Here is a 25,932-nt window from a genome sequence, read left to right on the forward strand (position 1 = left end):
CATCACTACGAACAAAGCCAGTGGCAGTGATGGAATTCCTGCTGAGCTATTTCAAATCTTAAAAGATGACGCCGTTAAAGTGATGCACTCAACATGCCAGCAAGTTTGGAAAACTCAGCAGTGGGCACGGGACTGGAAAAGGTCAGTTTTGACTCCAATCCCAAAGAAAGGCAATGCAAAGAACACTCAAACTACTGCACAACCACACTTATCTCACACTGCAGCAAAGTAATGCTCAAAATTCTCCAAGCCAGGCTTCAACAGTACATGAACCAAGAATTTCCATATGTTCAAGCTGGATTTAGCAAAGGCAGAGGAACCAGAGATTAAACTGCCAACATCTGTTGGATCACAGAAAAAGCAAGAGAGTGCCAGAAAAACATATACTTCTGCTTTATTGACTATGCCAAAACCTTTGACTGTGTGGATCACAACAAACTATGGAAGATTCTCGAAGAGATGGGAATACCAGACCACGTCACCTGCCTCCTTAGAAATCTGTATTCGGGTCAAGAAGCAACAGTTAGAATGGCACATGGAATAACAGACTGGTTCCAAATTGGGAAAGGAGTCCGTCAAGGCTGTATATCATCACCCTGCTTATTTAACTTCTATGCAGAGTACATCATGCAAAATGCCGGGCTGGATGAAACACAGCTGGAATCAAGATTGCCAGGAGAAATATCAATAACCTCAGATACCCAGATGACACCACCCTTATGGCAGAAAGTGAAGAAGAGCTAAAGTTCCTCTTGGTGAAAGTGAAAGAAGAGAGTGAACAAGTTGGCTTAAAACTCAACATTCAAAAAATGAAGATCATGGCATCCGGTCCTGTCACTTCATGGCAAATGGGGCAACAATGGAAACAGTGAGAGACTTTATTTTCTTGGGCTCCAAAATCACTGCAGGTGGTGACTGCAGCCATGAAATTAAAAGACACTTGCTTCTTGGAAGAAAAGTTATGACCAACCTTAACAGCATATTAAAAAGCAGAGACCTTACTTTACAGGCAAAGGTCTGTATAGTCAAGGCTATGGCTTTTCCAGTGGTCAGTTACAGATGTGAGAGTTGGACTATAAAGAAAGCTGAGCTCTGAAGAATTGATGCTTCTGAACTGTGGTGTTGGAGAAGACTCTTGAGAGTCCCTTGGACTGCAAGGAGATCCAACCAGTCCATCCTAAAGGAGATCAGTCCTCAATATTCATTGGAAGGACTGATGCTGAAGCTGAAACTCCAATAGTTTGGCCACCTGATATGAAGAACTGACTCACTGGAAAAAACTCTGATTCTGGGAAAGATTGAAGGCAGGAGGAGAAGGGGACAACAGAGGATGAGATGATTGGATAGCACCACCGACTCGATGGGCATAAGTTTGAGCAAGCTCTGGGAATTGGTGATGGAGAGAGAAGCCTGGTGTGCTGCAGTCCATGGGGTCGCAAAGAGTTGGACACGACTGGGTGACTGAACTGAAGTGAACTGAGCACGGCCCCCCCATCAGAACAGGACCCAGTTTCCCCCTCAGTCAGTCTCTCCCACCAGGAAGCTTCCATAAGCCTCTTATCCTCATCCATCAGAGGGCAGACAGAATGAAAACTACAATCACAGAAAACTAGCCAAACTGATCACATGGACCACAGCCTTGTCTAACTCAATGAAACTGAGCCATGCCGTGTGGGGCCACTCAAGACGGGCAGGTCGTGGTGGAGAGTTCTGACAGAATGTGGTTCACTGGAGAAGGGAATGGCTAACCACTTCAGTATTCTTCCCTTGAGAACCCCATGAACAGTATGAAAAGGCAAAAAAAAAAAAAAAAAAAGGTTTGTCAGGACTGCAGTCAAATTCCCTCCAGGCTGTCTCTGTAGTAATCTGCAAGCTGATTCTAAAATGTAAAAGGAGATGAGAAGACAGAACAGTCCAGGAGATCCTGGGCAGGAAACAGCATCAGAGAATTTAGCTACTGCTTTTCAAAACCTACTTCAAAGCTGCACTGATTAAGACAAGGGTGGGACTTCTCTAGTGGTACAGTAGATAAGAATCCACCTGCCAATGCAGGGGATATGGGTTTGATCCCCAGTCTGGGAAGATCCCACATGCCGCGGAGCAACCAAGCCTGTGCACCACAACTCCTGAAGTCTGCATTTCTAGAGCCCGCGTTCTGCAACGAGAGAAGCTGCTGCAATGAGAAGGCCAGGTACCACCCAAGGCCAGAGAGGCTGGCACAGGCGAGCATGTTCTGGGGGGGTCCACGCGTGGCTAGACAGCCTGGGCTGATGGAAGTCAGAGAGCGGTCATCCCACGACGGGAGGACAGAGTGGGAAGGGGCACAGGAAACCTTCCAGAGAGAACTGTCCCTGTTCTCCATGTCCCTGCTCTGTGGCATTAAAACCAACAAGCAGCCAGAAAAAAAATCTAACGAAAGATGTGCCAGACTGCTGCCCTGAAAAACCACCAAACACGGTCCAGAGAAAATCAAAGACAGTCTCATTAAATGGAGTAGACCTGATTTTGATTAGAAAGACTCAGTATAAGAAAGACATCAGTTCTCCCCTCTGCAGATTCAAGGCGACTCCAGTCAAAGTCCTGGCAGCTCCCCCCTCCCCGAGCCTTCCTTGGGCTTCTCAGGTGGCTCAACGGTAAAGAATCCGCCCTCAGGGCAGGAGACAGGAGAAACGGGTTTGATTCCGGGAAGATCCCCTGGAGGAGGAAAAGGCTACCCACTCCAGTGTTCTTGCCTGGAAAATTCCATGGACAGAAAAGCCTGGCGGGCTACAGACCACGCGGTCACAAACAGTCGTCCGTGACAGAGTGACTGAGTGACTGAGCACTCTTCCCTTCTGTCTCTCTTTTTTGTTACTCCTGCGATTGACCTTAACACACATGTCAGGCTGACCCTAACACACATATGGAAACTCAAGGGCCCAGACAGCCACTGTGCAGAGCGTGTGTCCCCTGCTGCTGGCCAGGCCTAGCCCGTGACCTGCTGCCACCCACGGACCGGGGGTGGAGGCTGACCCCGCTGGCCTGGCCGCCTGGCTGTCGTGAGACAAACACGCCCCAGGCAGCCAGCCACACGGGATGAGCATCCTGAAGTTCTGGCGGGAGCCCAGCCGGTAGCCTGGAAGCAGGCGCAGCCTGGCCCCCTGCCGGTCTCCGCCGCAGCGTGTGACCCCGATGACTCACATCACTGGAGCTCCACCACGCGCCGTCCCAGCAGCACAGACCCGCCCGGACACACGCGGGGGTCCTCTCAACAGCATCTAAAAGGTGCCGTGGCCTTGGGAACCAGCTGGTGGAGGCCAGGGGGCTGCAGGAAGTTGGCCCCCTCCCCTCCCAGCGGCACTGAGACCGAGGCAAACCTCAGCCACGGTGACACTACTCCTGGTGGCGCCGGGGCCAGAGGGCCACGTGTGCCCCACGGACACAGCCAGGTGCCTCTCTGGAGCGACTCTCGAGAATGGGTGCACCCCGAGCAGTCCCGGAGGATGCTCGTCCAGAGCGGCTGCAGGAGAAATCTTGACTCCTACGACGGGCAGGAGGCGCCTGAGCCCAGCAGAGTCGCCCCCTTGGACCCAAGTGGGCCCCGGGAGAGGACAGGCCGGGGCGCAGGGCAGCAGTGGTGTCCTGCCCTTCCCTGTGATGGCCGAGCCTGGGGACCTGAGTATGGGGAGGCGGCCCGCCAGGAGGCGGCAGCAGAACCCAGGGGGCGGAGCACCGCGGAGCCAGCAGAGCCCGGCTGGGGAGCCAGGCTCTCATCTGCTCTCCAGCCACAGACAAAACGGAGACACTTGCAGGGAGACCGACCAGCAGGGGCGCAGCCTCCAGCCAGGCTGACTGCGGCTGCCTCGTGCTCTGCCAGGCACTCAGAAGGGGCAGGCGGGGCAGGAGGCTCCTGGGGGGTGGGCATGGATTGGCCCCGGAGTCCCAGGTGGGCAGAGAGAAGGGCACATCTTGAAAACAAACATGGGCGTGGACGACGATGGGGAGACAGGGCGGAGCCAAGCCTCGCGGAAAATGGAAAAGGGGCTTCATCGCGGCACAGAGTCCCCCCCACGGAAGGAGCCCGTGGCGTCTTGTGGGGCGATTCGGGTGCACCCGATGCCCTGTGCGGGGCCCACTCTGGGGTGTGCGTGTGCGTGCGAGCACGCGTGCACACAGGTGGCGCTGGTTGGGAGAGGGCCCTCGGTCTTTTGTGCCCTCCCACGTCTCCTTCGAGGTGTGTCTGGCTGTGCAAGGCCCTGACCAGCCTTCACCAGGGCGGCATCTCAGGTGAGGTGGCATCTCCTTCCAGGCTTCTTACTGCTTCCTGAAAAAGCAGCGAGTGCGCCAAGTTCAGCGTTCCCGGCCGTGATGCAGGCCCTGTGTGTGCGCCAGCCACCTGGCCATGCTTGTCAGTCTGCAGGACTGTCCCAGACAGAGTCGCGGTCACCAGGAGTGATGAGCCTTCGTCTCTGACCTAGGAGTCATGTGTCTTCTGCCAGCATCCAAGCAACAGCCATGCTCATGGGGAAGGGATCGTGAATCCCGGACTGGAAGGCTTGTCTCTGGCTCACAAGTGTCCAGGTGAAGAAGGATGACATGGAATCCTGAGATCCCAGACTCGGAGCCTGGCTCTATGACTGGGGAGACTTTTGGAGTGGGCGGTGGCGAGTGTGTGCTGTTTGCAGAAGGAGGGTGAATGCTGATGGCCAGAAGGTGGCCTGTGGTTTATTTGACCACGTCCACTCCGCTCCTCCTCTCCCTCTGAGGAGTACCCTTCGTCACTCACTGGGAAGATGTGGCCTGACTCGCCCTCTCAAGCGTATACCATCTGCCTTGTGAAGACGACACCCAGGGGAGCCACTCGCCCAGGAGGGGAGACATGTGGGGTGGATCAGAACTCATTGCACAGCCTGGAGCCTGGCTCAGCCTCCCTGGTGGAGCCCAGCACCTCTACAGCTGACCTGAAGATGTGTGAGAAACAGGTGCTTGCTGAAGAAACACCACTGAGGTTGGGGAGGAGGTGTCCCTGTTTTGCAAAATCATTGCTGCAGAGACCTGACCTAATAAAGATAGGAAAACAGACAGCTGGGACAGAGTAGACTCCAAAGCCAGAACAACACATCCCGTCACCTGTCTTTCAGAGGCGGCGCAGCACAGCGTGACAGGCACAGCACTCACGCGGCATCAGCCGAAAGTCCATACGAAACCCGTTGAGTCTCCATTCCTACACCACGTCACACAGAAACAGTTCCAGGTGCAAATCACCTCTAAACGTGAAAGGTGAAACCATTCAACTTGACGACGAAAACAGAAGTGACTATTTTTGATGATTTTGAGGCAGGCAGAGATTTCACAAACAGAAAACATAATTGCTAGTCATAAAGACAATATATTGGAATATACTGCAATTAATAGTTTATGTACATGAAAAGATACTATTAAGAGAGTGAAAGGCAAATCACAGAACAAGAAAAGACATCTTTAATATACATACCAACACATATACCCACCAAAGGACTTGTATCCAGAATATATAAAGAATGCCTACAAGTCAGTAGGAATAGGTTACAGAAAAATCTGACAAATCAAATACAAAAAGATCCTTTGCAAGCGTATGTTGAGCTGGACTGTCAGTATTAAAAGCTGCTGAAACTTGTTTCTTGACCATGCGGGCAGTTTGCAAGAGTGTATTTCCCTGAGCAGGGGTCAAACCTGGGCCCACAGCGGTGCAAGTGCCGACTCTTAGGATGGCTAGAGTGAAAGGACGGAGAGCATCTACTGCTGGAGGAGTGTGCAGTGACTGGAAGACTCATACGTTCCTGGGAAATGCCTTGGGAGTGCCAACCAAAGTTGAGTGCCTGACCCAGCAATTCCGTTCCTACAGAAAGATGAATACATGGTCACCAAATTCAGGATTGTTCACAACAGCACTATTTGGGATAGTCTGAACTAGAAAAAATGTAAATAAACTGTAGTTGAGAACCAACTTTAACTACATGCAAGAAAGCAAAGCCAGCCCTATATGCCAAACTCAACATCAGACCAAGTTAGGATCATTCCTGGAATGCAAGGTTGGTTTCACATTTACAACTCGATTGATGTTCGGTGCTACAGGCAACTTCTTAGAAAAAGGGAAACCTGTTGGTGTTATTTACCATTTTAATCCTAATAAGAAGAAAAAACTTATAACCTCACAGATGCAAAAAATCGAGAATTTTCATTACACAGTCACAATAAAAATTCTTCATAAAGATTAGAAATAAACTACTTTAACATGCTAGAGTATGTATACATTTATATCTATATATCATATCTATAGCTTTGTTAAGACTTACAGAAAATGTCATTATAAATGAGAAAATGTTAGAAACATTCCCTTTAAAATCAGGAATTCAACAATGCTGCTTAATATTATGTAGGAAGTCCTAGCTGTACAATAAGACAAGATACTAGGGGCAAAAAGATTGAGGTGGGAGACATTAATACAAAGCTATACCAATCTCAAAGAAAGGCTCAAACCACCACATAATTGCACTCATCACACACGCTAGTAAAGTGATGCTGAAAATTCTCCAAGTCAGGCTTCAGCAATACGTGAACCGTGAACTTCCAGAGGTTCAAGCTGGTTTTAGAAAAGGCAGAGGAACCAGAGATCAAATTGCCAACATCTGCTGGATCATTGTAAAAGCATGAGAGTTCCAGAAAAACAGCTGTTTCTGCTTTATTGACTATGCCACAGTCTTTGACTGTGTAGATCACAATAAACTGTGGGAAATTCTGAAAGAGATGAGAATACCAGACCACCTGACCTGCCTCTTGAGAAACCTGTATGCAGGTCAGGAAGCAACAGTTAGAACTGGACATGGAACAACAGACTGGTTCCAAATAGGAAAAGGAGTATGTCAAGGCTGTATACTGTCACCCTGCTTATTTAATTTATATGCAGAATACATCATGAGAAACGCTGGGCTGGAAGAAGCACAAGCTGGAATCAAGATTGCTGGGGAAAATATCAATAACCTCAGATATGCAGATGACACCACCCCTATGGCAGAAAGTGAAGAAGAACTAAAGAGCCTTTTGATGAAAGTGAAAGAGGAGAGTGAAAGAGTTGGCTTAAAACTCAACATTCAGAAAACGAAGATCATGGCATCCGTCCCACCACTTCATGGCAAATAGATGTGGAAACAGTGAAAACAGTGTCAGACTTTATGTTTCTGGGCTCCAAAATCACTGCAGATGGTGACTGCAGCCATGAAATTAAAAGACACTTACTCCTTGGAAGGAAAGTTATGACCAACCTAGATAGCATATTCAAAAGCAGAGACATTACTTTGCCAACAAAGGTCCATCTAGTCAAGGCTATGGTTTTTCCAGTGGTCATGTATGGATGTGAGAGTTGGACTGTGAAGAAAGGTGAGTGCCAAAGAATCGATGCTTTTGAACTGTGGTGTTGGAGAAGACTCTTGAGAGTCCCTTGGACTGCAAGGAGATCCAACCAGTCCATCCTAAAGGAGATCAGTCCTGGGTGTTCATCAGAAGGACTGATGTTGAAGCTGAAACTCCAATACTTTGGCCACCTCATGCGAAGAGCTGACTCATTTGAAAAGACCCTGATGCTGGGAAAGATTGAGGGCAGGAGGAGAAGGGGACAACAGAGGATGAGATGGTTGGATGGCATCACCGACTTGATGGACATGGGTTTGGGTGGACTTTGGGAGTTAGTAATGGACAGGGAGGCCTGGCGTGCTGCAGTTCATGGAGTTGCAGAGAGTCGGACACGACTGAGCGACTGAACTGAACTGAACTTGCATAATATATAATTATTTATGTAGAACAATTATACATAGAATCTCAAATGAAGAAACATGCAAATTTTCAGAAATAACAACAGAGTTTAGAAATGTGCAGATAGAAAATTAATATATAGAAATCAATCTCGTTCTATATGCCAGCAACAAACAATGAGAAAATTTATATAGACAGATGACATTATGTGCAGTAGTATCTGAATATCAAGTAACAAAAAATCGAATGAAAAATGTAGATAATCTCTGATGCAGAAATTCTAAAATTTAAGGAAGATCTAGGGACTTACTAGTGGTCCGATGGCTAAGACTCCAAGCTCCCGATGCAGGGGCTCGGGTTCAGCCCCTGGTCAGGGAGCTAGATACCACACGCCACAGCTAAAAGACCCTGCGTGCTGCGACGAAGACCCAGCACAGCCAGATAAATAAGTGACTAAAAATAAACATTAAACGAAGACCCAGCACAGCCAAGTAAATAAGTGACTAAAAATAGACATTAAAAAATAAAACATAAAGATCTAAGTCAATGGAGAGACACGTTCTGTTCATGAACAGAAGACGTGATTTCATTCATTTATCCATTTTCCCCAAATTGATCTATGAATTCAGTGCAAGTCCAACAATCCTACTGAGACTTTTGTTGGACGTGATAAAACAATTATGACATTTATATAGAAGAGAATGAGGTCAGGAGACCAAGACTCTTATGAAGACGAGCAGAGAGGAAACTCGTCCCACAGAAAACATGGAAAGTGTGGCCCTGGTGCAGGGGGCAAATTCATCAGTGAACAGAGCAGAGATTCCAGAAACACACTCACATACACAGAGACTCCAGACACACACACTCGCGTACGCGGAGACTCCAGACACACACACTCGCGTACGCGGAGACTCCAGACACACACACTCGCGTACGCGGAGACTCCAGACACACACACTCGCGTACGCGGAGACTCCAGACACACACACTTGCATACGCAGAGACTCCAGACACACACACTCACGTACGCGGAGACTCCAGAAACACACTCACGTTCGCAGAGACTCCAGACACACACACTCACGTTCGCAGAGACTCCAGACACACACACTCGCATACACGGAGACTCCAGACACACACTCGCGAACGCGGAGACTCCAGACACACACACTTGCATACACATGTGCAGCACTATTTTCACAAGAAGATAGAAATGATTTTTTTCGATAAATAATTTAAAAATTATCTACAGAGACAAAAATAAAATTTGATTCTTTCCTCACAACATATACAAAAGTCAACTCCAGATGGATTAGGACTTTTTTGTCGAAAACAAAATTTGAAACTCTTAGTAGTAAATGTAGGTAAATAAAGTTTTAAACCTTAAGGTAAGGAAAAATTCCTTGAGACAAAATAACATTGACTAAAAGAAAGATTGATAACTTTGGCCACATTGAAACCCAAATTAAAACCTGTGTGCAAGTTCTAATTACACTATCAAAATGACCTAAATAAAAGTAGGCCATGCAAGGACGAAGAACGAAACCATGTCATGAACTAAGAATCACTATTAATCAGAATGCTTGCACCTGAGATCCAATGGGATGAGAAAAAGGAATGAATGAACAAGGTCCTAGACACTCAATAAAATGAGAAAAAGATATGAAAGCTACAATGGTTGCAGGGAAAAGGAAAACTCACTGGTTGATATAATTGTCCATGTTAAAAATACAATTTTCAAATACATTAATGAACTAATAGAAATGATAACCAGATAGCTGGATTTTCAAAAAAAATCCACTCACAAAAATCAATTTCTTCTTTGTCAACCAGCCACAATTTGTAGGAAAATATTTTTAAGTTTGATACTATTTAAAATAGAATACAAAATAAAATATATGTAAGTCTAAATTCAACACAAAAAAGTGCAATACCATGGCAAAGAAATCTAAGAGCTTATTGAAAGGCATTAAAGGATTTATTTATGAATAGATATATCACATTCATAGATTTGAAGACTCAATAATGTAAAGAAGTCAGTTCTCACCAAACTGATGGCTTTAATATCAATAAACATTTAAAAAATTTTAACTACAAAAATTATGTTGGTAGATCTTGACAACCTAATCCTGTAACTTGAATGGAAGCCTAGGGCGTCAGAACAGCCCAGGCATTTTCAAGGAAGGAAAGCAAGGTTATAGGACTTGTCTGACCAGCATGAAGACCTTTGGCAAAGCTACAGTTATGACGACCTTGTGGCATTAGCCCAGGGCAGACAGACCAACCAGTGGAGCCGACCAAAAGCCCAGAAGAGCCTGCAGTGAGCGGGGGGGAGCGGGGCGGGGGGGAGTGGAGGGGTGGGGGGGCAGGGGGGGCGCTGGGCTCTCCCTCTCTCACCACCTGCCAAGTCAGCCGAGCTTTCAAGAGTGGAATGTATGCGCCCGCCACAGCAGCGCTTCCAGAAGAGGAGGTCTTCACGGCCTCAGGCTAAGGAGACAAGCCGCAAAAATCACCAACTGGAGGAAAAGCTTGACCAACTGGAGTTTATTAAAAATTAAGGTGACTTTTGCTTCCGTGGTGGCTCAGTGGTAAAGAAACAGCTTGCCAATGCAGGAGATTCAAGTTTGATCCCTGGGTCGGGAAGACCTCCTGGAGGAGGAACGGCTACCCACTGCAGTATTCTTGCCTGGGACAATTCCACGGACAGAGGAGCCCGGCAGACTGCAGTCCACGGGATCACAAAGAACTGGACACGACTAAGCAACTGAAGTACAGCAACACCGTGGCTTTATATCCAAAGTTACCATCAAGGAGTGAAAAGTCACAAAGTGGGAGACAGCGTTTGCCACACAAATCAACTCAAAAAGGAGGAGAATCCAAGAGTAGATGCTTGTCACCCCTGCACACCAGCAAGAAAGATCTGCGATCCTCAAGACGATCAGACCAAGACCCACTTTTCAGGAGAGAAGACCTAGGTGGCCGGTGTGTGTCTGAAAACAAGCCATTTCATTAGTAAACAGGAGAAAGCAAATGCACACCATCACCTCCTCCAGAGGCAAACAAGACCCCCGTCAGCACCAAGCGTTGGCTGCAAAGGCAGCCGAGGCCCAGCACGGCGTGGTCAGCGCGCAGTCCCTCCCACCACGCTTTCAGTGCCCAGTGTACGCGCCCCCCAAGTTCATGTCCACCTGGACTCTTGGAATTGACTTATTGGAAGATGTAATCAAGGTAAAATGAGGTCACATCAGAGGAGGGTGACACCCAATCCAACAAGTGCTGTCCTTTTAAAAGAGCGGGAACTCTGGCCAGAACGACACACAGAAAGAGCACGGTGTGAAGCAGGGCAGAGGGCGGCGTGATGCGTCCGCAAGCCAAGGAGCAAGGGCTGCCAGTGGCCGCCAGAAGCTGCAGGACGCAGGAGGCCCTCCAGGCTCCGGGAGCCCAGCCCTGCCAAGCCCTCGGAGTTGGACCTCTGGTCTTCCGAAAAAACGTGGTCTGAGCCACCAAGTTGGAGGGACTTTGCTACAGCAGCTAATACTGCTTTTTAGGCTGAAGGTGTGTGTGTCTACTTGCCACTCACTCCTAGGAAGATGCCTGGAGGAAGCACAGTGTATTACAGGAAACAAGTGGGAACTGCCCTCATGGAGAGGTGAGTTGCCAAGTGGCAGGGCTGACAGGCCTCGGCGACAGACTGGACACGGAGTGAGGAAAGCGGGTGAAACTGGACGTGGCCTCCGAGGGCCCTGCCAGCTCTGAAAGCACTGGCTCCTCGTGCCTGGAGCTGGCAATTCTAGGGCACGATTCACGCACGTACTGAGCATCTGCGAGGTGTCCGGCACAGCCCGGGTGCAGGGGTGCAGCAAAAATGCAGCCCCTGGGAGCTTATGATCTGCAGGGAGATAGACGGCCGAGAGGCTGTTAGTGCCAGGGAGAGGGAGACAGACACACTGAGAGCCCAGCTGGGTGGCGGGAACACAGCAGGTGCCAGTGTCCTGGTGAGTCCGTGGAGGGGTCACACCTGGGGCAGAGCAGCTGGGGCCGTGGCCCTGGATGGAGCTACGCTCTCGACCACACGTGGGTGCCGGGACCGCTGGAACAGCCCTGGGCTGCACAGACAGGCCACCCCTAGAGACCAGGGGCTGCCCACACCCGTCTGCCTGTGCTCGAAGCCCACCCCCAGGCCAGGCTCCTGGGTCACACGTGGTCTGTTCCATCAGAAGCCTCAGAAAACAGCACGGGGCCCTGTGCTGGCCACCACCCGCCCCCAGCACGCGGTGTTATTCAAATGTCCAACGCAGCCCCTCACTGGCACCACATCCCCCAGGGAGAGGGGCGAAGGCTGTCACCCAGCTGGTCCTGTGCAGGGGCGCCTGGTGCTCAGGGGGCCCCAGAACCGCTGCAGTAGGACCCCATTCTCCCGACAACCTGACCAGGCCCAGGTGCTCCGAGCTGAGGCCAGTGCCCAGACCAGAAGCCCTGCCCTGTCCCAGAAGATATGCACCCCAGGCTCGCACAGGCGCAAGCTCCACGCTGTTACCTGGTGGTCTGGGTGGCTGAAACGGAGCACCCTCCACTGTCTTCACACTTGGAAGCACGGATGGCAGTGGGTGCACATGTAATGAGTTTGGATCCGAGTGTCTGTCGGATTCGGCCTTGGCGAGAGTGGGGCGGGGAGCCTTATAGTCTGGGTGCCGAGAGGTGCAGGAGGGGAGTTCGATCTTCCCGCCGGACTCCCTGTGGCCACTCTTGGCCTTAGCGCTCCTCTCCACCAGCCTGTGTAAGTGCACAGGCAAGGAGCAAGGAAGCACCTGTCCATCTTTCAGTGTGAAGTCCTGGTGCAGAGCCATGAGTGGGGGTCCCCCGCCCAGGTCTAGCATGGCCGAGGGGCACCTCTGCTTCAGCGGATGGATGTCCGAGAGCGGAGGCACAACGTCAACGCTGGGGATCGCTGGCATCGGTTTCCTGGCTTTCCTCATGCCCACGCCTTCCACGAGCAAGTCGGAGCCCTGGGACGTGGGCAGCTCCACTGCAGGCTGGGGACAGGAGGGCGAGGTCAGGGGGGCTGGCAGGCCCTTTCCCAGTCTTCGGTCAGGTCTGAGGCCTCAGGGAGAAGCCCCAGCCACACTTCCCTAACTCTAACCCTAACCCTGGGTCCCCCCACCCCAGGGAGGCCAGGTCGCAGGGTCTTGCTGCCCCGCCTGCAGGAGGGCTCCCCAGGGGAGTAGCCCCCTGTAAAGACCCATGAAGGAAGGCTGGATCTTCACCCCAGGAGGAGGGAGGACACTGCAGGAGAGAAGAGGAATGGCCTAGAGGGACCCCGGTCCTGCCTGGTATCACAGAGGAGGAGGTGCCTGCAGAGGAGAGGTTGCAAGAACGGCAAAGGCCAGCTGGGCCGCGTGAGACCCCCGGGATGAGCGGAGAGACTACCCCGAGGTGGCCAGCGGGAGAGAGACGCCCCACCCCCAACACCTGTTTCCATAGCAGCTCGAAGTTGCCGATGTCGCAGTTTCGGTCGGCCTTGCGGTCCACCACCACCTTGATGGTGTCCTCTTGCACCTGCGCGCACAGCTGTGCTGTGACGGGCGTGGACGCGTGCATGGTGGGGCTAGAGTTGATCTCGATCAGCCAGGGCCTGAAGTCGCGCCCGAGGATGAAGTCGGCGCCGTACAGCTCAAAGCTGTTCTTGCGTGGCTCCACGTGGTCCTGGGCCACCTTCATGGTGTTGGTGATGGCCCTCTTCATGGACGGGTAGATGACGCTGCTCCACACGGCCCCGCGGCCCCTCTTCTGCAGGTACTCCTGGAATCGGGTGCTGGTCCACATGTTGTGACAGGGCAGCAGGGGGCTGCGGTCCTTGTCGTTCTTCAGGTGCTTCTGGATGGAGTTGTTGCACAGGTGGATGGCGCTGCGGGGCAAGGCTGGGGTCAGGTGTCAGCTGCTCAGTCCCCTCTCCTTCCCGAGGGCAGAGACGCGGAGGCCCCGCCCCAGACCTGAGGCCCCACCCCTGACTCCACCCAAGACCCGAGGCCCCGCCCAGGGCCCCGCCCCGCCCCGAGGCCCCGCCCCGACCCCGCCCGAGGCCCCACCCGAGACGCCACCCCAGCCCTTCCCACAGACACTGCCCACTAGCCTAGGGCGGCTTCAGGTGGGTCCCTAAGGGGTCCCCTCTCCTCCTGTTCAACCTGGGGGGCCCCGTTGGGGGAGGGGAGGTCTGCGTAGAAGCCAACCAGCCCCGGGCCACCAACGAGGGGCCGCCGGCAAGTCCCACCCTAGGAGCTGTTTCCCCTCCTGCCGCTGGGGGAGGGCTGGTGCCCCCAAGAGAGAGATTCACTAATCGAAAATTTCAGCGAATTCATGTATACCCTGGCCTTGTTCTAAATAAGACTTAAGTTGAACAGCATCTATAGGAGACCGTAAAATACGTGCCCTGTCAGTCATTTTCATTTAGCGTGTCCTTTGCCACTTGGTTCTGGTGTGGGGCCCCACCTGTGACCCCAAGACAAGAAACAGGGTGGGCCCCTGTGACCCCAAGACAAGAAACAGGGTGGGCCCCCGGACCCTGAAGACGTGCTGCTGGAGCGGACACAGTTCAAAACAATGTCAGGGGCTCTGTCAGCCTGGGTGAGGGTTTTGTTCCCAGATGCAGAAACAGTTCAGAGACAGTGGAGGCCTGCCAGGTACACAGCCCACAGCTGGCAGGGCCTGGCAGGCTGGAAGGGGCCCTGGGGACCTCTCACTGCCCAGTCCCCCAGAATCCTGAATCCTCCTCCGGGTCCTCCTGGCCTGGTGGGCCATGTGCTCCTTGAGCTGCCGGCCGGGACTTGTCCCAGCAGCCTGCTCCTGCCAGGCGACTCCAGGTGTACTCACAGCTCCAGCCTGAGCACAGGGAACCCTGTCCCGCAAGGTCTCTGTTAAGCAACCTTCAGCCTTCACGATTCCGATGGACTCCCCCGTATCCCCCACCAAGACGCCTGTGCAGCCTGGGCGCCCCGAGTGCGACCACAAAGCAGAACCCCATTGGCCCTCCATTCAGACAGCGAGGTGGCCCCACCGACCTGTCCAGGAGAATGGCACGTTCCCGGGACTTCGCTGGTGGCCTCCCTTATCCTCACTGCACTCATAGCCTGCCTACTCTGGGGCCCTGGTGGGCGGCAGGTTCACCCACCGGGGAGCACCCATTTCTGGAGGTCTGAGCCCCTGCCTGGCACCCCACCACCTCGACACACCGTGCCCCTTGCACCACCCTGGCCTCTCCTGGGGATGCTCTAGCAACTCCCCGACCTGCAGGACCCCCAACCCAGGGCTTTGGGGACTCACAAAGAGAAGGCCCTGCAGGGGCTACTGCAGAATTCGGTGGGCTGGCCCCCAGGGGACTCCCAGAGGAGCCCTTCCTGTCCTTCCCCACATGCTGAGTGGACTGAGCGCACGGGCAGTGCAGAAGGCAGGGCTGCACCCCGAGCGCGGCCCCCGTGGGTCAGTGCAAGACCATGGTTGGCCCCTCAGCTTCCCCCATGGGCAGTGGCAGCCACCACAGAGGGCGGCTCTATGCCAGCCAGTGCCCCTGAGCACGTGGCAGACGGTGCTTTTAGGATTTCCTGGAGAACATACATGCCCCTTGGGGATGCAGGGCCCTGGCCTTGATGGGCAGGGGGCCAGAGCCCGCCCCTTGCAGAGGGAGGTTGCAGAACCTCCCTGGCCCCAGCCAGGACCCAGTGCCCCACCGGACACATGAGACCAGCCAGGCAATCCAGTGCTGGTGGGAACTCGCCCTGAAGAGTGCCAAGCTGACCCCACCGACCTGTCCAGTTTGTCCAGGGAGAAGCGCTGTGTTGAGAAGCGCAGATAGCTCTCCTTGTAGAACCAGATGGTCAGCGGGTTCCAGTCGGTGACCAGGAACCACTGCCGGATGTCGAATTTGGTGTCGTAGATGAGCAGCGGCGTCTCGATGTACTTCTGCACCACCCACTTGTCCTTGGCAGGCGGCTGGTCTGCAGCCACCAGCTCCAGGATCTCCTCCACGTGGTTCATGCACACTATGTCTGCAAGAGGCCGCCGCTCAGCCCCGAGCCCCAGCGTGCTGCCCGTGGACCCCCAGGGGCACGGCGCAGGGGCTCTGCCCTCGCGGTCAAGGCCGCAGCCAGGGCAACCCCCTCACTCCCCACCGCGAGGCTAGCCCGGGGCTTCAGAGAGGACGTGAGGACAGGGAGGGCAGGGGTGTGGACAGAGGCCCCGTGAGGAGGCAGCAGCCATCTGAGCCCTGGACCGAGTCGGCAGAGCTGGGGTGGGGGGGTGGGGGGTGGGCACGGCGACGGGGTGGGGGGTGGGGCGGGGGCCGGGGCGGGGGGAGTGGGGACCGGGGGGCGGACGGCCTGTGGCCTCAGGGAAACCAGCAGGCAGCTCTGGGCTGTTCCAGGGGCTCCGAGGGCCCAGGAGGCTCACACCCAGGGTGACCGGACAGACGGGGCAGCGGGGGAGGCAGGGGTTGGTGTCCCTGGGCTGCAGCGTTTAATGTCGCCGACAGGGCCGGAGCCCTCGCCTTCCTTGCTGGGACACCCCTGAAGCCTGAACCGCGTCACGAGGCAAAGTCCCCACCATCCTCCCTGCCACCTGTGATGGACAAGCGTGAGGAGACGTGACTGGCCGTGAGGCAGCTGCCGCGATGTGGGCACAGTCTGGCTCTTGGGGTGGGTGGGGGATGCCCCCTGCAAGGCCAGGGGCAAAGGACAGGAGGGAGCTTTCCTCACAGAACAGAGACCTGGCTCTTCCGTGACGGCAGGTTGAAACCTTGCCATCCTGAAACCAGAGTCTAGCACGAAGCTGCAGATACCTGACATTGTCTTGAACCAAGAAGAGAAGGGGCACAGGGTGAGGGTCAGGGGTGGGGGTCAGGGGTCAGGGAGCGGGGGCATCGGGGTGGGGGTCAGGGGTAGGGTCAGGGAGAGGGGGCATCGGGGTGGGGGTCAGGGGTGGGGTCAGGGTCAGGGGTCAGGGAGCGGGGGCATCGGGGTGGGGGTCAGGGGTAGGGTCAGGGAGCGGGGGCATCAGGGTGGGGGTCAGGGGTCAGGGGTAGGGTCAGGGAGAGGGTCAGGGAGCAGAGGCACTGGGGTGGGGGTCAGGGGTAGGGTCAGGGAGCGGGGGCATTGGAGTGGGGATCAGGTGGGGGTCAGGGGTGGGGTTGGGGGTCAGGGGTAGGGTCAGAGAGCAGAGGCATCGGGGTGGGGTCAGGGGTCAGGGGTAGGGTCAGGGAGCGGGGGCATTGGGGTGGGGGTCAGGGGTGGGGTCAGGGTCATGGGTCAGGTATAGGGGTCAGGGATCAGGGGCATCAGAGTGGGGGTCAAGGGTGGGGTCAGGGGTGGGGGCACTGGAACAGGGGTCGGGGGTTGCGGTACTTGGGTGGAGGCACCAGGATGGGGGCACCGGGCTGGGAGATAGGGTGTGGGGCGCAGGGCTGTGGGGCAGGGCAGGGGTCGAGGGGGCACTAGGGTAGGGGAAGGGGCTGGGGCACAGCCAGTGACCAGGCAGAACAGGGTGCGTTCGGTTCCGACCAGCAGGGTCTGAGCAGTCTGTGGCGCATTCCCAAGGGGGCAGCGTGGCCAGTGCGAGGAAAGTCTGGGCTCAGGAAAGCCGGGGGTGGGGGTGGGGAGGGGGCGGCTCTGCCCGGGGAGGGGGGGGGTGGGGAGGGGGCGGCTCTGCCCCAGCTCGCGGGTGCAGGCTGAGAGCAGGCGGAAGCCCAAGAAAGAGAAGGCTTCAGGATGGGAGATGTTCAGGACTGAATGTAGGAATGTCGCACATTATTATCAATAAAGATTTTAAAAAATCACATAAGAAGTAACTGCTAATGAATTTACAACAATGATAAAACTCCTCAAATAACCCGAGGGGCAAATAGAATGTGCAAACAAAAGGTGATATCCACGGAGATAGACATCAGGTACTGTCTTTTTTTAAGGGAGATGCGGGGAGCGAGCTCCGCCCCGGCAAAGGTCATGAGGAAGGAGGCTCGGCATACGCAAAGGCGGGATCAAGCCTCAGGAGTCTCCCTGGAAATTCTTGAGCAATCTACCCCCAAAACCAGAGTCTGCCTACTTTCTGCTTTGTGCCTTCACCTACACCTCTGACTTTACAGGGGGCTGTCCCCCACTACCTTTCTCTGAAAAAAGAATTAACTTACAGCTCCAGTTAATAATTCCTGGGTGTGACAGTGTTTCAACCTACAAACTCCTTTGGAAATCCTCTAGCCTGCCTGAATAGGTTTTTCCGGCCACATGTGATTGCTCAGAGCCTCCCAACTGTGAGAGTCATGAGATGTTCTAAACTGTCTAAATACAGATTCCTTTGAGCAGTTAAAAGATTGATTAGAAATTGTATTGGTGAAGGGATTTTCACTTGTTGGGCCAATGTTTGCTGCTAAGTCTCCATGTCCCTTACCTGCTGTGTCCCTGGCAGGTATTATATTGATTATATATTATATAATTAATTATATAAATAATTAATAAATAATAATATATTATATACAATATAATATATATTATTATATAATAATATAATAAAATAATATAATAATATAAAAATAAAAAATAAAAAATATAATTATATATTGATTAATATAATTGGTGTAAATAGTAGCTTTAATGTTTGTAACCTGGGACCCTTGAATTAATTCTTTTTCTTGTTATAGCCCACCACACCTTTGCTCTGTAGGAATGCAACTTTATCTAATGCTTTTTGGAGGCTGGAGCCTGACTTTAGAATAATCACCTTTAGAGAAAAAGGCCTCCGGGCCAGAAGATGATGCAAATCACCTAAACTTTTGCATATGATAAGTTTGCAGGAAGAAAGCCTGGCTTACTGCACGACTCTACCTCTTCCCCCATTATCCTCTATGCATATCTTAAGGTATAAAAACTACTTTGGAAAATAAAGTGCGGGGCCTTGTTCACCGAAAACTTGGTCTCACCATGTCATTCTTTCTCTTACCTTCTGGCTGAATTATTCAGCCTCTTTTCTCCACTGAATTTCCTCACTGAGCTATCCTTATTTCAGCCTCTTTTCTCCACTGAATTTCCTCACTGAGCTATCCTTATTCTATTACTCTTTATATCCTTAATTAACGTTTAATTAAGCAGTTGTTTCCTGATCCTAGCCGACGCCGTCCCCGCTTCGAATTCCCTGGATCCCCGGGCTGGACCCCATGACATGAAGAGGATGCAGGCAGGGCGGTGCTGTGAAGGCTTCTCCACAGCCTGAGAATCTCCAAGCTGCAGAAGGACGCTTGGGAATAAGCAAGCTCAGCATTTAAGTCAGCACCCAGGGGAATGATCCCTCACAGAAGACAAAAAAAATGCAACCGAAAGAAGGTTCTTTGGGAGCGCTTGTAAGATTAGAAAGTCACCCTCAAACTCTATTTTTAAATGAAGAACCCACATTACCATTAGGGATAAAGAAGAGGACGCGGTCACAGCCGTGACACAGGAAGAAGTAAAAAGCTGGAGCCAGGGGTCACCAGGGACAGGGCTCACGAGGGGCGCAGGACGGGCACCTCCAGGGGTTTCACGACCACCCAAGGACCAGGCCCCCCAGATGCTGGACACTAGTCTAGCAGCGATGGAACATTCTAATTAATCTTAATTACTTGGCAAAACAGAACAGAAGCTGTGATGAGCAGGTTCTTGGGACGCCTGCTCCCCGGGACCCGTGAGTCTGGTGCCCCCAGGGAGCTCAGCACCCAGCCCCCACCCCCAGGCTGGCTGTCCACGCTGGCGCCCAGCTGAGACTCACCTCGGCCGCGGGACTTGGCCGCAGGCTTGATGATCCAGATGTTCCGAAGCCCGTCGATCTCGGTCTGAGGGTTTACAGAGGTGATTTTGTTCAGCAGAGCCTGGCACTGTGAAAAGTGATTTCTGGAACTGGGGATGAAGGCCTCGCCGCTACAAAGCAAGACCCAGAGAGCCCGTGAGGTCTTGAGGCGGCCGCCCCGAGGAAAGGGTGGGGCAGGGAATGTGCCCCTGCCCACTCGAGGGCCGCCTGGGAACGCGGCCTGCGGGGAGGTGGGGACCCCCTACTTGAGGATCAGACTGCAGGGACACCCCCGGGCGCTGTCCCTGGGCCCAGACAAGGTGCTGGGAGACGAAAGCCAGGGTCCCTGTGCTGGGGACCCCACATCAGGTGGGCCTTGCAGGCCCGCATGGGGAGGCCAAGCTGCCCATGGCAGCGGGTCCAGGGTCTAGCTTAGTGTCCCGTGGGCTTTACTGTCAGTCAGACTGGCTCGTGGCCACGAGCTCACGGCAGCCACGGGGCCAGCTCAGGAAGACACCACAACAGGGGATGAGGCCGGCGGACGGCACAGTGTCTGTGTCAGGTTAGCTCTTGCATCATGGACCCACCCCCCGGGCCGCAACACAGCCCAGCGAGGATGGACTGCAGCCAAGGCTGCTGGGCTCCCTGGCCTCCTGCGGCGCCCCCGTGACGGCCCTGGTGTGGGGAGAGACTTTCTGGGACACACAGGTGTGTGCACAGTGTCGTAGCCACCCTGCGGGGGAGAGGAGGGCAATTATTAGTTCCCCAATAGTGCGGGAGAGGCCCCTACAGCGAGGAGCCAGGGGAGGAGGAAGCAGGAGCCTCGCTGGTGCGAGGGGTGCGGTGACAGGTCAGACGGCGCCTCGCCTCCCTGGCTCTAACAGGACCCACTGAAAGGCAGCCCTGGCCTGTGGCTCGGGACTGTGGACTCTGCCCAACCCCAGGGTGAAGACCGGACCCAGTGGAAGCAGGTGAGAGTCCCACGTGGTCCTGAGCCCTCCCGTCCGGCAGCAGAGGCCAGACCCGATGCCGGGTCAAACGAGGCAGGTCCCCCAGAGCCCACCCTGCTGGCCAGGGGCAGAGCCGCCCAGGGGCCCGGCAGACGCTGGTGACACGCGTGCAGACTCGACGTGGGCTCAGAAGGAAGGCAGGGCTGGTCATTCCTCGGGAGGGTCCCCACGGTCCCTCCCTGGAGCACCCCGAGCCTCAGCCTCACACCGTGGCCCCTGGGCAGGAGGGAGTTTGTGCATCACAGTAGGAAGACTGTCACCTCCCCCCGAGGGCAGAGAGTGCGAGGAATGGGGCGTCCAGCCCATGGTGGGAACCTGTCCAGGCCCAGACACCCCATAGTCAGCAGAGAACAAGCACTGTCCCCTCAGATGCCGATGATAAGGGCCCAGCACCTGCCCTTCTGGTCCTGATGACACACACACCACGTGGGTGGACCCCACGTGGTCGCCTCAACATGGAAGGAAATGAGGACTGAGCAGGCTGACCGCACCCGGTTCCCTAACATGCTCCACAGTCCGGCAGGTGCCGTGCGCAGCAGTGGGTGTGGGGGCTGCTGCTGCCCGCTTCTGGCTACTCCTGGGACTGCGGGCCAAGGGCACAGGCCCGCAGGGAGAGCGGACCTTTCTCACACAGGTGGTCAGAGGGGCAGTGCAGGTCCAGATGCAATCACTTCCAGCCCCTCAAGAGGTTGCCCTGGAGACCACGGCTACTAGACCCCTCTGCCTCCTCCCGTGTGGACGCCTCCCAGCCTTGAACTTCATACCAGGGGCTGCCTTGCTCAATAGCATGATGTGAGATCTACATGTGGTGTTGCAGCAGCAGCAAGTTCCTTACACTGTTGGTCCCTAGACGGCATACTAAAAAGCAGAGACAGTACTTTGCCAACAAAGGTCCATCTAGTCAAAGCTATGGTTTTTCCAGTAGTCAGGATGGATGTGAGAGTTGGACTCTAAGGAAAGCTGAGTGCCGAAGGATTAATGCTTTTAAACTGTGGTGTTGGAGAAGACTCTTGAGAGTCCCTTGGACTGCAAGGAGATGCAACCAGTCCATCCTAAAGGAAATCAGTCCTGAATATTCGTTGGAAGGACTGATGCTGAAGCTGAAACTTCAATACTTTGGCTACCTGATGAGAAAAAGTGACTCATTGGAAAAGACCCTGATGCTGGGAGAGATTGAAGGCAGGTGGAGAAGGGGACGACAGAGGATGAGATGGTTGGATGGCATCACCGACTTGATGGACATGAGTTTGAGCAAGCTCCAGGAGTTGATGAGGGGCAGGGAAGTCTGGCGTGCTGAGGTCCATGGGGTCACAGAGAGTTGGACACGACTGAGCAACTGAACTGAACTGGTGGTTTCTAGATTAGGAACGAAGTCTCTCCAAAGATGTGTTTTCATTTCCCTTTAGACAAAAGCCCAAGCACGGCAGAGCTGTGTCACAGGGCGTGTAGGCACCTAAATGCATAAGAAACACCCACGGCTTTTCTAGACAGGCTACACTGGCTTCTGCTCCCCATCCCACAGTGGATTAAGGCTCTAGCCACCGCGCATCTTGGCTGAGCTTTCAGCCATTCTGGTTGGTGCGTAGTGGCGTCTCTTGACCGTGAATTCAGCCACACTGTCTCTTCGTGTGCTGATTGGCAGTTTGGTGTCTTTTTCTGTGGCGTGTCCAGAGGGCCTGTTTTTCTGATTGATTCACGCGTATTCTTTGCTGCTGTTGCTGTTCAGTCGCTCAGTCGTGTCCAGCTGTTTGTGACCCCGTGGACTGCAGCATGCCAGACCTGCCTGTCCTTCACTATCTGCTCAAACTCACGTCCATGGAGTCGGTGATGCCAGCCAACCGTCTCATCCTCTGTCACCCCTTCCCCTCCTGCCCTCAGTTCTTCCCAGCATCAGGGGCTTTTCCAGTGAGTCGGCTCTTCGCATCAGGTGGCCAAAGTATTGGAGCTTCAGCTTTAGCATCCGTCTTTCCAATGAATATTCAGGGCTGATCTCCTTCAGAATGGACTGGTTGGATCTCCTTGCAGTCCAAGGGACTCTCAAGAGTCTTCTCCACCTTTTAGCTCGTTGCAGCCAAGAAGCAACATGGGTCACCAGCAGCTCTACTGGAGCCATCCGAGAAAATTCGGCCAGGGTTCTCGCTCTTGCAGGGTCTGCTCAAACCGGCACGGTCTGATCCGGAAATACGGCCTCAATAGTGCCACCAGTATTTCCGCCAGTATGCGAAGGACATCGGCTTCATTAAGTTGGACTAACCGAACTTCCTTAGATGGCTCATCCAGCACATCAACCTTAGGCGGAAATAATACTAGCTCTTTGTATATAAAATAAAAGTTCTCAAAACCTCAAAACAAAACAAAACAAAAACAGTCTTCTCCAGCACCACAGTTCAAAAGCATCACTTCTTCGGGGCTCAAGCTTCTTGATGGTCCAACTCTCACATCCATACATGACGACTGGAAAAACCATAGCCTTGACTAGACAGACCTTTATTGGCAAAGCGATGTCTCTGCATGAGCGTTTCTTCTATATCCTAGATCTGAGACCTCTGTTGGACATATGTGTTGTAAATATGTTCCTCAAGTTTATGGCTTGTCTTCATTCTCTTTGTGGTGTTTTTTGATAAACAGAGTTCTTAATGTCAATAAAGTACAATTTATCAACTTTTAAATTATGGCTAGTGCTTTTAGTGAACTACCTGAGAAATCTTTCAGTATCCTATCATTTTGGCTTTTCATACTGTTGATGGGGTTCTCAAGGCAAGAATACTGAAGTGGTTTGCCATTCCCTTCTCGAATGGCAGGAGAATAGCAAGAAGAGATAAGAAAGCCTTCTTCAGCGATCAATGCAAAGAAATAGAGGAAAACAACAGAATGGGAAAGACTAGGGATCTCTTCAAGAAAATCAGAGATACCAAAGGAACATTTCATGCAAAGATGGGCTCGATAAAGGACAGAAATGGTATGGACCTAACAGAAGCAGAAGATATTAAGAAGAGATGGCAGGAATACACAGAAGAACTGTACAAAAAAGATCTTCACGACCCAGATAATCACGATGGTGTGATCACTGACCTAGAGCCAGACATCCTGGAATGTGAAGCCAAGTGGGCCTTAGAAAGCATCACTACGAACAAAGCTAGTGGAGGTGATGGAATTCCAGTTGAGCTATTTCAAATCCTGAAAGATGATGCTGTGAAAGTGCTGCTCTCAATATGCCAGCAAATTTGGAGAACTCAGCAGTGGCCACAGGACTGGAAAAGCTCAGTTTTCATTCCAATCCCAAAGAAAGGCAATGCCAAAGAATGCTCAAACTACTGCACAATTGCACTCATCTCACACACTAGTAAAGTAATGCTCAAAATTCTCCAAGCCAGGCTTCAGCAATATGTGAACCATGAACTTCCTGATGTTCAAGCTGGTTTTAGAAAAGGCAGAGGAACCAGAGATCAAATTGCCAATATCCGCTGGATCATGGAAAAAGCAAGAGAGTTCCAGAAAAGCATCTACTTCTGCTTTATTGACTATGCCAAAGCCTTTGACTGTGTGGATCACAATCAACTGTGGAAAATTCTGAAAGAGATGGGAATACCAGACCACCTGATCTGTCTCTTGAGAAATTTGTATGCAGGTCAGGAAGCAACAGTTAGAACTGGACATGGAACAACAGACTGGTTCCAAATAGGAAAAGGAGTTTGTCAAGGCTGTATACTGTCACCCTGCTTATTTAACTTCTATGCAGAGTACCTCATGAGAAACGCTGGGCTAGAAGAAGCACAAGCTGGAATCAAGATTGCCGGGAGAAATATCAATAACCTCAGATATGCAGATGACACCACCCTTATGGCAGAAAGTGAAGAGGAACTAAAAAGCCTCTTGATGAAAGTGAAAGTGGAGAGTGAAAAAGTTGGCTTAAAGCTCAACATTCAGAAAACGAAGATCATGGCATCCGGTCCCACCACTTCATAGGAAATAGACGGGGAAACAGTGGAAACAGTGTCAGACTTTATATTTCTGGGCTCCAAAATCACTGCAGATGGTGATTGCAGCCATGAAATTAAAAGACACTTACTCCTTGGAAGCAAAGATATGACCAACCTAGATAGCATATTCAAAAGCAGAGACATTACTTTGCCAACAAAGGTTCGTCTAGTCAAGGCTATGGTTTTTCCTGTGGTCATGTATGGATGTGAGAGTTGGATTGTGAAGAAGGCTGAGTGCCGAAGAATTGATGCTTTTGAACTGTGGTGTTGGAGAAGACTCTTGAGAGTCCCTTGGACTGCAAGGAGATCCAACCAGTCCATTCTGAAGGAGATCAGCCCTGGGATTTCTTTGGAAGGAATGATGCTAAAGCTGAAACTCCGGTACTCTGGCCACCTCATGCGAAGAGTTGACTCACTGGAAAAGACTCTGATGCTGGGAGGGATTGGGGGCAAGAGGAGAAGGGGACGACAGAGGATGAGATGGCTGGATGGCATCACTGACTCGATGGATGTGAGTCTCAGTGAACTCCGGGAGTTGGTGATGGACAGGGAGGCCTGGCGTGCTGTGATTCATGGGGTCACAAAGAGTCGGACACGACTGAGCGACTGAACTGATCTGATCTGATCTGAGAAATCTTTGCCTTCCTTTGCAGTCATGAAGATATACTCCAATGTTTTGTTAATCTTTTAAACTTTTACATGCCACACCTCACATTAATTGTGTATATTTTGAGGCAGGATTCAAGGCACTCTGTCTTTTCATAAGGATATTAATTGCTCAGATATCATTTAAAGGAGAGACTGACCCTTGCTCACTGAACCCCAGCGGCACCTGGAACATAAGCGCTCAGATGTGTGAGGGGCTGTGTTGGGACTATCCAGTTACATCGGCCTATTCACCTGTCTCATCCCAACACCACACTGTCTTACTTGTTGTAGATTTACAGCTGGTCTTCAAATACAGGGCATAAGTCCTTTAAATTTGTTTTTCTTGATGAAATTAATTTTGTTTTTTTGGGAATCGTTTATTGCTGTTGCTGTTCAGTTGCTCAGTCGTGTCTGACTCTCTGTGACCCCCTGGACTGTAGCCCGCCAGGCTCCTCTGTCCATGGGGTTTTCCAGGCAAGAATGCTGGAGTGCATTGCCACTTCTTACTCCACGGGAATCTTCCCAACCCAGGGATCGAACCTCCGTCTCCTGCATTGGCAGGGAGATCCCTTACCACTGAGCAACCAGGGTATTTCCAAATAAATTTCAGATTCAGTTTGTCAGCTCCTCCTATCCTTTCCCCCTGGGGCAGGCGAAGCCCTGCATGGATTTTGATTGGGGTTACAACGAGTCTGTAGATTAGTTTTGGGCTTCCCTGGTGCCCAAAACTT

General features: G+C 52.5%; 1 protein-coding gene and 1 pseudogene across 2 annotated transcripts in view; one reads left to right on the forward strand and one right to left on the reverse strand.

The window, feature by feature from the left end:
- Positions 1-25,932, reverse strand: part of TTLL8 (tubulin tyrosine ligase like 8) — a 58,276-nt gene that overhangs the window by 10,937 nt on the left and 21,407 nt on the right. Inside the window, exons 10-14 of one of the 2 annotated variants that reach the window (XM_061418925.1) lie at positions 19,546-19,694; positions 15,566-15,806; positions 13,237-13,672; positions 12,305-12,800; positions 10,170-11,656 (exon numbers count right to left, since the gene is read on the reverse strand). In XM_061418925.1, the coding sequence (XP_061274909.1) occupies positions 11,052-11,656; positions 12,305-12,800; positions 13,237-13,672; positions 15,566-15,806; positions 19,546-19,694 (1,927 nt within the window). In that variant the 3' untranslated portion in view covers positions 10,170-11,051. Of the gene's footprint in view, positions 1-10,169; positions 11,657-12,304; positions 12,801-13,236; positions 13,673-15,565; positions 15,807-19,545; positions 19,695-25,932 lie in introns of those variants that run through there. The other variant, XM_061418926.1, reaches the window with a different exon arrangement.
- LOC133248580 (small ribosomal subunit protein uS14-like) lies at positions 22,623-22,938 on the forward strand (annotated as a pseudogene).

Source organism: Bos javanicus, chromosome 5 (assembly GCF_032452875.1).
Source record: "Bos javanicus breed banteng chromosome 5, ARS-OSU_banteng_1.0, whole genome shotgun sequence".
NCBI classification, from domain to species: Eukaryota; Metazoa; Chordata; class Mammalia; order Artiodactyla; family Bovidae; genus Bos; species Bos javanicus.